The sequence below is a fragment of the Hyla sarda genome, chromosome 3 (genome assembly GCF_029499605.1).
Source record: "Hyla sarda isolate aHylSar1 chromosome 3, aHylSar1.hap1, whole genome shotgun sequence".
Lineage (NCBI taxonomy): Eukaryota > Metazoa > Chordata > Amphibia > Anura > Hylidae > Hyla > Hyla sarda.
The window spans coordinates 358937972-358953051 of NC_079191.1; the positions used below are offsets into that span (position 1 = coordinate 358937972).

General features: G+C 43.3%; 1 protein-coding gene across 6 annotated transcripts in view; it reads left to right on the top strand.

Annotated features, from left to right (window-relative positions):
- The first annotated feature begins 8482 nt into the window (after positions 1-8482).
- Positions 8483-15080, top strand: part of KIZ (kizuna centrosomal protein) — a 190845-nt gene continuing 184247 nt past the window's right edge. For 3 of the 6 annotated variants that reach the window (XM_056567647.1, XM_056567650.1, XM_056567651.1), the window contains exons 1-3: positions 8483-8696; positions 12077-12139; positions 14195-14357. In XM_056567647.1, the coding sequence (XP_056423622.1) occupies positions 8623-8696; positions 12077-12139; positions 14195-14357 (300 nt within the window). In that variant the 5' untranslated portion in view covers positions 8483-8622. The remainder of the gene's footprint in view (positions 8697-12076; positions 12140-14194; positions 14358-15080) is intronic. The other 3 variants (XM_056567646.1, XM_056567649.1, XM_056567648.1) reach the window with 2 other exon arrangements.

Sequence of the window (15080 nt, forward strand, 5' to 3'; positions counted from 1 at the left end):
GTCTCACCAGTGTTCTGTACAGAGGCATGAGCATTTCTCTCTTTCTACTGCTTATACCTCTCCCTATACATCCAAGCATTCTGCTAGCATTTCCTGCTGCTCTATTACATTGTCTTCCTACCATTAAGTCTTCTGAAATAATTACTCCTAAATTCCTTTCCTCAGATACTGAGGTCCGGACTGTGTCAAATATTCTATATTCTGCCTGAGGGTTTTTACGCCCCAGGTGCATTATCTTGCACTTATCCACATAAAATTTCAGTTGCCAGAGTTCTGACCATTCTTCTAGTTTTCCTAAATTCTTTTCCATTTGGTGTATCCCTCCAGGAACATCAACCCTGTTACATATCTTTGTGTCATCAGCAAAAAGACATACTTTACCATCGAGACCTTTTGCGATATCACTAATGAAGATATTAAACAATATTGGTCCCAGTACAGATCCCTAAGGTACCCACTGGTGATAAGACCTTGCTCTGAATATTCTCCATTGACTACAACCCTCTGTTGTTTGTCACTCAGCCACTGCCTAATCCACTCAACAATATGAGTCCAAGCTCAATGACTGTAGTTTATTGATAAGTCTTCTATGTGGGACAGTGTCAAAAGCCTTACTAAAATCTAGATATGCGATGTCTACTGCCCCTCCGCCATCTATTATTTTAGTCACCCAGTCAAAAAAATCAATAAGATTTGTTTCACATGATCTCCCTGAAGTAAACCCATGTTGTTTTTCATCTTGCAATCCATGGGATTTTAGATGTTCCACAATCCTATCCTTTAGTAGGGTTTCCATTAATTTACCCCCTATTGATGTCAGACTTACTGGCCTATAGTTGCTTGATTCCTCCCTACTACCTTTCTTGTGAATGGGCACAACATTTGCTAATTTCCAATCTTCTAGGTCGACTCCTGTTACCAGCGATTGGTTAAATAAATCTGTTAACGGTTTTGCTAGCTCACCACTAAGCTCTTTTAATAATTTTGGGTGTATCCCATCAGGCCCCTGTGATTTATATGTCTTCACTTTAGACAGCAAAAGTAGAACCTTTTCCTCTGTAAAGACACATGCATCAAACGATTCCTTCGTTTTCCTCTCTAATGGAGGTCCTTTTCCTTCTTTTTCTTCTGAAAAACTGAACAGAAGTATTCATTAAGGCTGTCGGCTAGCCCTTTATTCTCTTCAACAAACCTTCCTTCCTTCCTTTGTTTTTAATTTAGTTATTCCTTGCTTTAATTTCCTTTTTTCATTTATATATCTGAAGAATGTCTTATCCCCTTTTTTCACAGACTGAGCTAGTTTTTCTTCTGCCTGCGCTTTAGAAGTTCTTATAACTTGCTTGGCCTCTTTCTGCCTAGTCTTGTAGATTTCCCTATCTTCATTGCTCTGGGTTGTTTTATAATTACAGTACTAAATGCAATTTTTTTTATTTTTTTTAATGATTTTGGCCACTTCTGCTGAGTACCGCAGTGGTCTCTTCCTTTTTCTGCTTTTACTGACAAGTCTAATGCAATTTTCTGATGCCTTCAATAAAGCGTCTTTTAAGTAGTCCCATTTCTCCTGAACTCCATGTAATTTGTTCCATTATGATAGGGACTCATTTATGACTAATCTCATTTCTAGAAAGTCTGTTTTTCTAAATTCTAAAACTTTTGTTTTTGTGTGGTGTGACTCCTTCACTGTTCTTATATTAAACCACACTGATTGGTGATCACTAGATCCCAAGCTTTCGTCAACAATAACATAATTTACCAAATCCCCATTTGTGAATACCAAATCCAAAATGGCCTCCCTCCGGGTTGGCTCCTCAACCACTTGTTGTAGAGACAATCCCAGTAGGGAATTTAGAATATCTGTACTCCTGGCAGAACTAGCTATTTTGGTTTTCCAGTTTATATCCGGAAGATTGAAGTCTCCCATAATGATAACTTCTCCTTTCATTGTCATTTTAGATATTTCTTCAACTAGTAGATCATCTAATTCTTTATCTTGGCCAGATGGTCTATATATTACACCTACACGAGTTACTGCATGATTACCAAACTGCAACGTAACCCAAACTGACTCTATGGTTGCCTTACTAACTTGTATTAGGTTAGATTTTATGCTATCTTTCACATATAGGGCAACTCCTCCTCCTTTCTTGCCTTCTCTGTCTCTTCTGCATAAAGAGTACCCTGGTATGGATATGTCCCAGTCATTCCTTTCATTAAACCATGTCTCAGCAACTCCTTCCTTAAAGGATAAGTATCATGAAGATAAAATTATCCCCTATCCAAAGGATAGGGGATAAGTTTTAGATTGCAGGGGGGTCCAAGTGCTGGGGCCCCAGTTCTACAGCACTGGAGCATGTCACGACCCCCACCCGAAGCGGAGGCCACCACGCCCCCTCTATAAAGCTCTATGGGAGAGCTGTTCGGCAATCTTCGGCTCTCCAATAGAGCGTTATGGAGGGGGCGTGGCGGCCTCTGCTTCGGGAAGGGGTCGTGACGCGCTCCTGTGCTGTAGAACCAGGACTCCAAACAGGAGATTGCGTGGGCCCCAGCGCTCGGATCCCCCGCAATCCTTCAGATAGGGGATAAGTTTTTCCTCATGATACTTATCCTTTAATAAAAATTTGAATCACCCTCTTTTTCCCATTTTTTCTTAATAATGTAAACAAAAATAAACATATTTATATGTGGTATCGTCATGTGCGTAAATGTCCAGACTAATAAAATGTTAATTTAAGAGTAACTTTTATAAAAAAAAAAAACTTTTGATATGTGATAGTTGAATGCTTACTGAACAACTTTTAAATTGCTTGTCATTAAAAAATGTGCTTCCCTTTATTTCTTTTTGCAGTTTAACCCCTTAAGGACCAGGCCCATTTTGGCCTTAAAGGGGTACTTCGCCCCCAGACTTCTTATCCCCTATCCAGTTCGCTCTGTGCGTAATGATGGGCGATACAGGGGACGGAGCCGCGTGACGTCATGGCTCCGCCCCTCGTGACATCACGGCCCGTCCCCTTAATGCAAGTCTATGGCAGGGGGCGTGGCAACCACCGCACCCCCTCCCATAGACTTGCATTGAAAGGGGCGGGCCGTGATGTCATGAGGGGCGGAGCCATGATGTAACGGCCCCTGTATCGCGCGTCATTACGTGCAGAGCGATCTCGCTCTGTGCTGTAATGATAGCGCAGTGCCGCAGCGGGGATCCCGGGGCTCCCCAGCAGCGGCACTGCGGTGATCTGACATCTTATCCCCTATCCTTTGGATAGGGGATAAGATGTCTAGGGGCAGAGTACCCCTTTAAGGACCAGACCGATTTTATTTTAGCATTTTCGTTTTTTCCTCCTCGCCTTCTAAAAATCATAACTCTCTTATATTTCCATCCCATATGAGGGCTTGTTTTTTGCGTCACCAATTGTACTTTGTAATTACATAACTTATTTTACCATAAAATGTACGGCGCAGCCAAACAAATATTATTTATGTGGGAAAATTGAAAAGAAAACCGCAATTTAGCAAATTTTAGAAGATTTTGTTTTCACGCTGTACACTTTCCGGTAAAAATGACATGTTTTCTTTATTCTGTGGGTCAATACGATTAAAATGATACCCATGTGATATGCTTTTCTGTAATTGTACCGCTTAAAAAAAATCTCAAACCATTTTAACAAAATTAGTATGTTTGAAATTGCCCTATCTGACCACCTATAACTTTCTAATTTTCCGTATATAGGGCGATATGAGGGCTCATTTATTGCACCATGATCTGTAGTGTTTATCAGTAGCACTTTTGCTTAGGTTTTACTTTTTATAAATTTTTTATAAATTTATTTTGGAATAAAATGTGACAAAAAAGCAGCAATTTTTTACTTTTTTTTTTACATTCACGCCGTTCACGTATGGGATAATTAACAATATATTTTAATAGTTCAGACTTTTACGCATGCAGCGATACCAAATATGTGTATTAATTTTATACTATAATTTTATACTTTATACTGGACTTTTGCAAATAGTTTTGTGTCGGTATTTAATAAAGAGATAGGTCTATAAGACCCCATCTCTTCTTTGTCTTTATTCTCCTTCAGTATCAGTGTAATAATTAATTCCCTCATAGAGTTCGGTAATTGTCCTTTTTCTAAACTGACTCCCAACACTCTCACTAAAGCGGGCAACAAACACTGTCCATACCTCCTGTGTACTTCGAAGGGGAGACCATCGCTCCCAGGTGTAGCATTTCCCTTAGTTTGGGCAAGAGCTCTATTAATCTCTTCCACCGTTATTGGTTCCCCCAACCTATCCTTCATTATTTCTGTGGGGCGGGGTATATCCAAATCCCCCAGATACTCCTCTATTCCCCTACCCAATTCTGATTTATAAAGGGATGAGAAATATCCTCTGAATTCCTTGGCAACCTCCTCTGCTCCTATAAATACCTCCCCTCTTTCATTTTTAACCCTGCAAATTTTTTGTGGGATAGTCTGACTATTAACGATTGACATAAAATATTTATTGGGCTTCCCTGTCTGCACAAATCGTGATACTGATACTTTTGCTTAGGTTTTACTTTTTATACATTTTTTATAAAAAAATTTTTGGAATAAAATGTGACAAAAAAAGCAGCAATTTGGGACTTTTTTTTTTTTTTTTACGTTTACGCCGTTCACCGTATGGGATATTTAACAATATATTTTAATAGTTCAGACTTTTACGCACACAGCGATACCAAATATGTGTATTAATTTTTTTTTACGCTTTTTGGGGGGTAAAATGGTAAAAACGGACGTTTTACTTTTTTATTGGGAGAGGGGATTTTTCAAGCTTTTTTATTTTACATTTTTTCCTTTTCCACTATTATCGGTCATCTTCTGCTCTGGTCTGCTCGAAGACCCCGGGAGACGGCCGGAGCCAGGTGATGGGACCTCCTGGCCGCATATAGATTTCGGACTCATGCCGGCCTGGTGCGTGAGTCTGAAATCTGAACTACATGAATAAAGACGGGCACCACTATATAGATAAGAAACGGGGTGCTATCAGTGGCTATGACAAGAGCTATAAACCAAAAGAAAAAAGCTAGCCACTATACATGGATGCACAACACAATTGTATTGTAGAAAGGTATAGAAATCTTTATTGAATCACACAACAAAAGCACAGACATTGAAAACCAATTAAAAGAAAATATAGTGGAGGATGATAATCCAAATAACCACCTGACCCCCCCCCCCCCCCCCCCGGTATACACAATAAGTAAATGGTAAGGGACCCTGGAATGAAAGCCAGAGTGAAAGAACCCACCTGCATCAGTCAAGCTGGAAACAAATAACAAGTATGGCCATGACCCAACAGTCGAGTGTACAATGGCTATCACAACCAGCTTATACTGAGCATGCCTAAGTATTAGATAATATACATGTGTGCCAGGGGCTACCTCGCCAACCCAGGAAGGGGGGGGACACAGAAGCCCCCCCCCCCCTCCTCTAGGTTGGTGAGGTAGCCCCTGGCACACATGTATATAGTCTAATACTTAGGCATGCTCAGTATAAGCTGGTTGTGATAGCCATTGTACACTCGGCTGTTGGGTCATGGCCATACTTGTTATTTATTTGTTTCCAGCTTGACTGATGCAGGTGGGTTCTTTCACTCTGGCTTTCATTCCAGGGACCCTTACCATTTACTTATTGTGTATATATACTTATTGGTATTTCCATACTTGGAAGAAATTGTGTTACAAATTTTGGGGGGATTTTTCTCCTTTTACCCCTTATGAAAAGGTAAAGTTGGGGGCTACACCAGCATGTTAGTGTAAAAAATAAAAATTTTTACAATAACATGCTGGTGTTGCCCCATACTTTTCATTTTCACAAGAGGTAAAATTTGTATTTGTAACGCAATTTCTCCTGAGTACGGAAATACCTCATATGTGGACGTAAAGTGCTCTTTGGGCGCACAACAGGGCTCAGGAGTGAGAGAGCGCCATGTACATTTGAGGCCTAAATTGGTGATTAGCACAGGGGTAGCTGATAGTTACAGTTCTGACATGAATGCAAAAAAATAAAAAACACCCACGTGTGACCCCCATTTTGGAAACTAAACCCCTCACGGAACGTAACAAGGGGTATAGTGAGCCTTAACACCCCACAGGTTTTTGAAGAATTTTCGTTAAAGTTGGACGTGAAAATTTAAAATTTGTTTCATGTAATGTAATAAGGGGTGCAGTGAGCATTTACACCCCACAGGTGTCTGACAGATTTTTGGAACAGTGGTCCATGAAAATTAAATTTTTTTTTTCATTTGCACAGCCCACTGTTCCAAAGAACTGTCAAACGCCGGTGAGGTGTAAATGATCACTGCACCCCTTGTTACAACCCGTGAGGGGTCTAGTTTGCTAAATGGGATCACATGTGGGGGGGGGGGGTCCACTGTTCTGGCACTATGGGGGCTTTGTAAACGCACATGGCTCCCAACTTCCATTCCCACCAAATTCTCTCTTCAAAAGCCCAATGGCGCTCCTTCTCTTCTGATCATTGTAGTGTGCCCGCAGAGCACTTTACATCCACATATGGGGTGTTTCCATACTCAGAAGAAATGTGGTTACACATTTTTGGGGGCTTTTTCTCCTATTACCCCTTGTGAAAATGAAAACAATGGAGGCTACAAGAACATGCAAGTGTAAAAAATTGAGATTTAGATTTTTCTCCTCCATTTTGCTGCTATTCCTGTGAAACACCTAAAGGGTTAACAAACTTTTTGAATGTCATTTTGAATACTTTGAGGGGTGCAGTTTTCATAATGGGGTCCATCATAGGAGATTTCCAACATAAATACCCTCAAATTCACTTCTAAATTAAACGGGTCCCTGAAAAATTCTGATTTTGAAATTTTTGTGAAAAATTGGAAAATTACTGCTATACTTTGAAGCCCTCTGATGTCTTCAAAAAGTAAAAACATGTCAACTTTATGATGCAAACATAAAGTAGACATATTGTATATTTGAATAAATATGTAATTTATTTGCCATGTCCCTTTTCCTTACAAGCAGAGAGCTTCAAGGGTAGAAAAATGCATAATTTTCGAATTTTTCCTGAAATTTTTGAATTTTTCACCAAGAAATGATGTAAGTATCAACGAAAATTTACCTCTAACATAAAGTAGAATACGTCACGAAAAAGCAATCTCTGAATCAAATTTATAAGTAAAAGCATCCCAGAGTTATTAATGCATAAAGTGATAGAGGTCAGATTTGAAAAAAATGCTCCCGTCCTTAGGGTCATAATGGGCTCCGTCCCCAAGGGGTTAAACTGTATGGTCAATAGCATATACATAAAAAAAAAAAAAGGTTAGAATTGCGTACTTTTGGTCACTTTGTATTCCATAAAAAAAGTCAAAGAGGGATAAATACTACAGATTATGACACAAAACGAGTCCTCACACATTACATAAGTTATAGGGGTCAGAAAAAGTCAATATTAAATATACAAATTTTCTTACAAGTTATCTTTTTTTTTTTTTTTAAATAAGTAGAAAATGAAACCTATATAAATTGGGTATCATTGTAATTATATGGACCTACAGGATACAGATAATGGGGGAGATTTATCAAAGCCTGTATAGAGGAAAACGAGTTGACCAGTTGCCCATAGCAACCAATCAGATCGCTTTAAAAATTAAAAAGCGATCTGATTGGTTGCTATGGGAAACTGGTCAACTTTTCGCCACACAGGTTTTGATAAACCTCCCCAAATGTGTCATTTTTACCAAAAAGTGCACGGTGTAGAAACTAAAGCTGAAACTATTTTGGTGAAATAATTGGTTATTACAAAGTACAATTGTTGGCGCAAAAAACAAGCCCTCATATACGTCTGTAGGTGGAAAATTAAAAGTGTTAATATTATTAGAATGTGAGGAGTAGAGATGAGCGAACTTACAGTAAATTCGATTCGTCACGAACTTCTCGGCTCAGCAGTTGATGACTTTTCCTGCATAAATTAGTTCAGCTTTCAGGTGCTCCCGTGGGCTGGAAAAGGTGGATACAGTCCTAGGAGACTCTTTCCTAGGACTGTATCCACCTTTTCCAGCCCACCGGAAAGCTGAACTAATTTATGCAGGAAAAGTCAGCAACCGCCGAGCTGAGAAGTTCGTGACGAATCGAATTTACTGTAAGTTCGCTCATCTCTAGTGAGGAGGAAAAAACAAAATTGCATACATGAAAAATTCCTGTATGGGCTTAAAAAGTACAATTGGCCCCACGAAAAAGACCTCAATAGAAGAATGTAAAACTAAATATAGCTGTGCCTTAATGGGTTGATCCCTAATGCCATAGTTCAGAGCCAAAGGCTGTCCTGGCATGCTGGGAGTTGTATTTTTGCAACAGTTGGAGTCACCAAGGTTGAAAATCACTAAAGAGAAACTCCCATCCGCTCCAGGGCAAAGCACAGCATCAGAGCTCGCCAAACGGCAGCCAAGTCACGTGACCCGCTGCCGCATGTCACGTGACGAGTCTTGGCTTCCTTGGTTACTATGGTTTCCAGCGGCCGTGACGCCTCGCGTTGCATTCTGGCCTGAGAATCAGGAACACTGGGTCCGGTGTGCATTGTAACGGCGCTCGGCTTAGCCTGTGAGCAGGAAATAATGGAGGATGGAGTGAGGGCGGGAGCTGACTATGAACAGCAAGTGACGAAGCTGCGGAAGAGCCTGAGAGACTGGTGAGTGCGGGAGGAGCTAAGAGCTCGGCGGCGTGAGGGTTGCAGGACGGACCATATACCGGGCGCCCCCGCCATTACCGAACACTGTATAATGGAGCATTGTAGTCCATAGCAACCAGATGACTGCAAAACTGACACCTGGTTGCTAAGGGCAATATCTAAGTAACAGACAGCTGACCCTTGATTGATTGGGGCTGGATGACAAAATCTTCTGAGTGATTGGCTCTAATAGATCACGTGACATGTCCTTGTATCCTGGTATATTGCTCTCCTCAGTGTTTCCCAACCAGGGTAAGCCTGGGTTCACATTACGTTTTTCAAGTACGGTTCCCGTATAAGTTTTCATTATTGAAAACGTATAAAACCGTATTGGAAACCATATACATAGATAAATAATTGAAAACCGTATGCACCTGGATACATCCGGTTGCGTACGGTTTGCTTGCAATATGGTTTTCTCCCGTACTCAAAACCGTGGTTGAGGGCTGGTTCACATCACGTTTTTCCCCATACGGGAGCGCAAGGTTTTAGCTCCCCCCTGCCGTATGCACTCCCGTATGGGAGAAAACGTGATGTGAACCAGCCCTCAACCATATTGCAAGCAAACCGTACGCAACCGGATGTATCCAGGTGCATACGGTTTTCAATTATTTATCTATGCCTTCGTATGCGCTCCCGTATGTAATTCATTTCAATGATCCGGCCGGAGTGAAACGTTCGGTCGGCTCATTTTTGCGCTGTATGCGCTTTTACAACCAGACCTAAAACCGTGGTTGACCACAGTTTTAGGTCCGGGGAAAAAGTGCATACGGCGCAAAAATGAGCCCACCGGACCGAACGTTTCACTCCGGCCAGATCATTGAAATGAATTACATACGGGAGCGCAAGGTTTCAAGGTATGCGCTCCCGTATGGGAGAAAACATGATTTGAACCCAGCCTTGACCACGGTTTTGTCTCCGGTTTATAAACCGTACAGCAAACGCATACGTTTTTTTTTTAACATGGATGTCAATGGGAAACGCACATGTATACAGTTCCATAGGGGAAACCGTGTATGGTTTTTACTTTGCATTTATGCATTTGCATCCTAGAGTCTCCACCCAAGACCCCTCCCGTTAAAAATGGACAACATTTTCAAATTTTTTTTTTTATGAAAACGGACGGAACTGTATGCACTTTTAAAAACAGTACACGGTTTAAAAACGCATACTGTTCCATCCGTTTTTTTTTTGCCATACGGTTTTCTTTAGAAAAATGGATTGAAAACAGTATGGCAAAAACGTGATGTGAACCCAGCCTGACTCTGGCTGTCGCAAAACTACAACTCCCGGCATGCTGGGAGTTGTAGTTTTGCAACAGCCGAAGTCACCCTGGTTGGGAAACACTGGCCCATGTCATACAACAGTTATCCGGCTCTGCAGCTCTTGCTAATCTACAACTCTTATCAACATGTAGGAGTTGCATTCCAGCTGGAGAGCGCCGCCATGCAGTGTTCCCTAGGAAACGCTTCTCAGCTAGGCCGGGGATCACCCAAAATCTTCCTACATTGGTTGCACCGTGAGAGACAATGGGGGAGATTTATCAAAACCTGTCCAGAGGAAAAGTTGCCCATAGCAACCAATCAGCTTGCTTCTTTCATTTTTAACAAGGCCTCTGTAAAGTGAAAGAAGCGATCTGATTGGTTGCTATGGGCAACTGGGCAACTTTATCTCTGGACAGGATTTGATAAATCTCCCCCAATGTCTCTTTTTATTCCTAAAAATGTCATAAGGATTAATAAACATAGAGCTCAACATGATGGATCTCAAAGGATGGTTAAGCCATGCAGTTACCTGTAGGGTGCAGGGCAGTGTTTCCAAACCAGGTTGCCTCCAGCTGTTGCAAAACAACAATTCCCAGCATGCTGGGAGTTTTAGTTCTGCAATAGCGGGAGGCATTCTGATTGGGTAACACTAGAATATAGTAAACATCGCTGCCTCATGGCTGATCAAGTGATTGCCCTGTGTCCAGTCTTAGCTTTGGTTTCCAGACATCAATAGAGACGGGGAAACTTACCATTTTGCGCACCAGTGCAGTTTGGCAAAATTTTTGGTCAGGCTCCGTTTTTGGGGCATAAAGTTCAAGTTTGCTGCCAAAAAAAAAATAAAAATATTCCACTACGCAACCTACATTAGCCCTTTGGCCATGTTCACATTTTGAGGCTCGAAGATAGGCTTGTTTAGAAGTAGAGATGAGCGAACTTACAGTAAATTCGATTCATCACGAACTTCTCGGCTCGGCGGTTGCTGACTTTTCCTGCATAAATTAGTTCAGCTTTCAGGTGCTCCCGTGGGCTGGAAAAGGTGGATACAGTCCTTCTTTCCTAGAAGCCGAGAAGTTTGTGATGAATCGAATTTACTGTAAGTTCACTCATCTCTATTTAGAAGCAAAATTTTGGTATTTTATGCTTTCTTTTTTTTTTTTGTTCACACTGCCATTATGCTCAGATGCTCGTTTAGGGTCCATTCGGATCTTTTTTTTTTTTTTGTGCTGAATGGGACAGAGCACAACTGACTCCACCGGGTCAAGACAGATCCCATTGACTTGAATAAGGTTCATCGGCGTTGAGCGGAGAGTATAAACAGGATGTGCAGTATTTTTTTCTGATGTGTCTATGCACAAAAACCATTCAAAACTAATAAATAAAACATTTTTCCAGCCATAAAAAGGCCCCCAAAAAATCTTACCACTTGTTTTTACAGCCTGATAAACGGCTTGGTAAACTGTCATGTGTTTTCTCTTTGAATTTAATGCAATTCAACAGAAAAAAATAAAATAAAAGGTATGCCTTTGGTTGTCTGGACATGCTGGGAGTTGTAGTCTTGCAACACCTGGAGTCACCCTGGTTGGGAAAAACTGGTGTAAGAGAATGAGGTAAACATGAAGTGGGCGAGTCATGTCCATACTATATCATCTGTCGAGGATGTCAATGGATATGCCCTGTCACTGTGTCTCCGGTACCACACATAAATAAAGGATAGTGCCAGGAAATCCTTATTATCAATTTATTAACACTACATATACTGTTCCCTCTATTTTTCTCTGAAATAGGATATATAGTGATATTAATAGTGTTCAGTTATTGGTGGCATGAAACCGATAATACTGGGGTCTTTTATGTTGCAGCATCAGGGACGGGCAGTGTATTTTATATATAATCTACCAATACCCAGGATGATGAGGGTCACTGCAGCTGTAGGATAAGACATTACATAAAAGAAAGGTGACACAGGTAGAGGAGTTGTATCATAAAGGTCTGGGGCGATGCTATAAGATTTTTGACTTTATTTTATGCTTACAATATTAATTATTTTCCATGATTTTTGTTTTGATTTTGCAGTGAATTAAAAAGATTGGAATTGGAAAGAAGGATGTCTAAATACAGCTCTTCCAGTACACATTTGTAAGTACGCTTAAGTAGGCACTCGGGTGTTTCCATAGACAGTGCATGAAGCGTGTGATGAGACACCGCTCCATGCAGCGGTGAGTGCCGGCCCCTTTCTGGAGATTGAGGGGGCAACAGAGTAGGGATCGACCAATTATCGATATGGCCGATATTATCGGCCGATAATCACGATTTTGGGCATTATCGGTATTGGCAATTACCTTGCCGATAAGCCGATAATGCCCCCTCGACGCACCGCACCGCGACCGTCGCACCCCCCAGCGTAGTGCTGAGCGGTATACCGGTATGGATTTTTGCCCATACCGCTATACCGGTCGGGCCCCTCCCCCACCCTCCGAGTCAATAAAAAAAATTAAACTTGCCCGTAATGGGGTAGGTCCGGCGCATTGCCGTAGAATGAGATTTGCCATAGAATGAGATGGTCCGCCTCCATCACATCCTATTGGCTTACTCTTGTCACGTGACATATTTAAACGTCACGCATCGACGCGCACAGCAGTGTCCGTTTGGCTATCACAGGGAGAGTATCTCCTCTCCCTGTGATAGCTGAAGCTGCACGGAGCTCTCATGGCCTGTGTGGCCCGACAGAAGCTCACACATGTACGCAGCTCATACGGCTGGCTCATATACATTTACTGTTGATCCACAGCGCTATCGGGATCCCGATGGCGCTGTCATCAGTGTGCATCCCCGCGAGCGCCCCACGCCCGCAGCTCTACTCCCTGTCCCCCGCAGCTCTACTCCCCGTCCCGTTAACGCTCAGGAAGCGGGAAACAGAAAGTAGAGCATCGGGCGCAGGTAAAGTAGTACTGCGCATGCGCAGCACTACGCGAATAACTTAACCTGCGCCTGATGCTCTACTTTCTGTTCCCTGCTCCCTGAGCGTTAATGGGACGGTGAGTAGAGCTGCGGGGGACGTGGAGTAGAGCTGCAGGCGTGGGGCGCCATCGGGCATAGGGATCCCGATAGCGCTGTGGATCGCTCCCTGAGCATTATCGGGGGACAGAGAGTACAGCTGCGGGGGACGGGGAGTACAGCTGCAGGGGGCGGGGGACGGGGAGTAGAGCTGCGGGCGTGGGGCGCTCGCGGGGATGCACACTGATGACAGCGCCATCGGCAAAAGGGATCCCGATAGCGCTGTGCATCAACAGTACATGTAATAATAGAGTAAATGTATATGAGCCAGGCGTATGAGCTGCGTAAATGTGTGAGCTTCTGTCGGGCCACAGAGGCCATGAGAGCTCCGTGCAGCTTCAGCTATCACAGGGAGAGGAGATACGTGATGTTTAAATATGTCACGTGACAAGAGTGAGCCAATAGGATGTGATGGAGGCGGACCATCTCATTCTATGGCAAATCTCATTCTACGGCAATGCACCGGGCCATCCATCCTTCCTGTAGTGTCTGGCGGCATTCCGGGTGGAGGGTGAACCGGTCCGGGCTGTCCTTCTCCGGGGGTCATCTTCTCCACTCCGGGCAGGCTCCGGCCTAGTACGCTGCATAGACGCCGCTACGCCGTGACGTCAGGTGCGTCGCTGCGCACGGGCATCACTGCGCAGCGGCGTCTATGCTGCGTTACTAGGCCGGAGCCTGCCCGGAGTGGAGAAGAGGACCCCCGCAGAAGGACAGCCCCGACCTGCTCACCCTCCATCCGGAATGTCGCCGGACACTACAGGAAGGAAGGATGGCCCGGACCACCCTGACAGGTAGGGGGAGAGAAGCGGGTGGTGACGGCGGCGGCGGCCTATGGCACCGCAAAAGCCACTGCAGTGCATTGATTTAAAGCGCCCGCTTTAAATCAATGATCTGCAGCGGTGTCGCGGGGGGATAAATAGCCGATGACTTATACCGGAATATCGGTTTAAGTTATCGGCTATCAGCCCTAACCTCCACCGATTATCGGTATCGGCCCTAAAAAAACGATATCGGTCGATCCCTCGGACCCCCCCCTGGGATCAAACACTTATTCTGCAGGAACACTACAGAAAAAATAAAATATTACACTCTTCCTATTGAATTAATAGCTAAATATCATGTTGTCCTTATTCTAAGGTGTCATCGGCAGTATGAAAAGTTGAAAAATTCTTTGAGAGAAATCTGTGAGAAGGAGAAGAAGGCTCGCCTCCGAAATCAAACATTCCTACAGGAGTTTGAAAGCATTGAAGCTCGCTTACGTTTTCTCTTAACAAATTCAAGGATATCTCAACATACAAAGGTAATAATTTTATATATATATATATATATATATATATATATATACATACATACAGTCATGGCAACCCTGAAATTTTTCAAGAAAATTAAGTATTTCTCACGATTTTTTAATAGAAGTGATTTACAAGTCTGTTTAACTTTCTGGCACCAGTTGATTAAAAAATAATTTTTTCCACCGGAGTACCCATTAAAGGGGTAGTCCAGTGGTGAAAAACTTATCCCCTATCCTAAGGATAGGGGATAAGTTTGAGATCGCGGGGGGTCCGACCGCTGGGGCCCCCTGCGATCTCTCTGTACGGGGCCCCGGCTCTCCGCCGAGATAGCGGGTGTCGACCCCCGCACGAGGCGGCGGCCGACACGCCCCCTCAATACATCTCTATGGCAGAGCCGGAGATTGCCGAAGGCAGCGCTTCGGCTCTGCCATAGAGTTGTATTGAGGGGGCGTGTCGGCCGCCGCCTCGTGCGGAGGTCGACACGCCCCCTTCCAGCGGGCTGTCGGGGCTCCGTACAGGAGATCGCGGGGGGCCCCAGGGGTCGGACCCCCCGCGATCTGCAACTTATCCCCTATCCTTAGGATAGGGGATAAGTTGCTCACCACTGAATCACCACTGGACTACTCCTTTAAGAATTCAGTGGGCTGCATTAGGCAGTTTCTTGGACACCCAGGTATCTGAACATTATTGGATTCTATTATTACTGACAGCGGCAACACAGCTGTATTCCA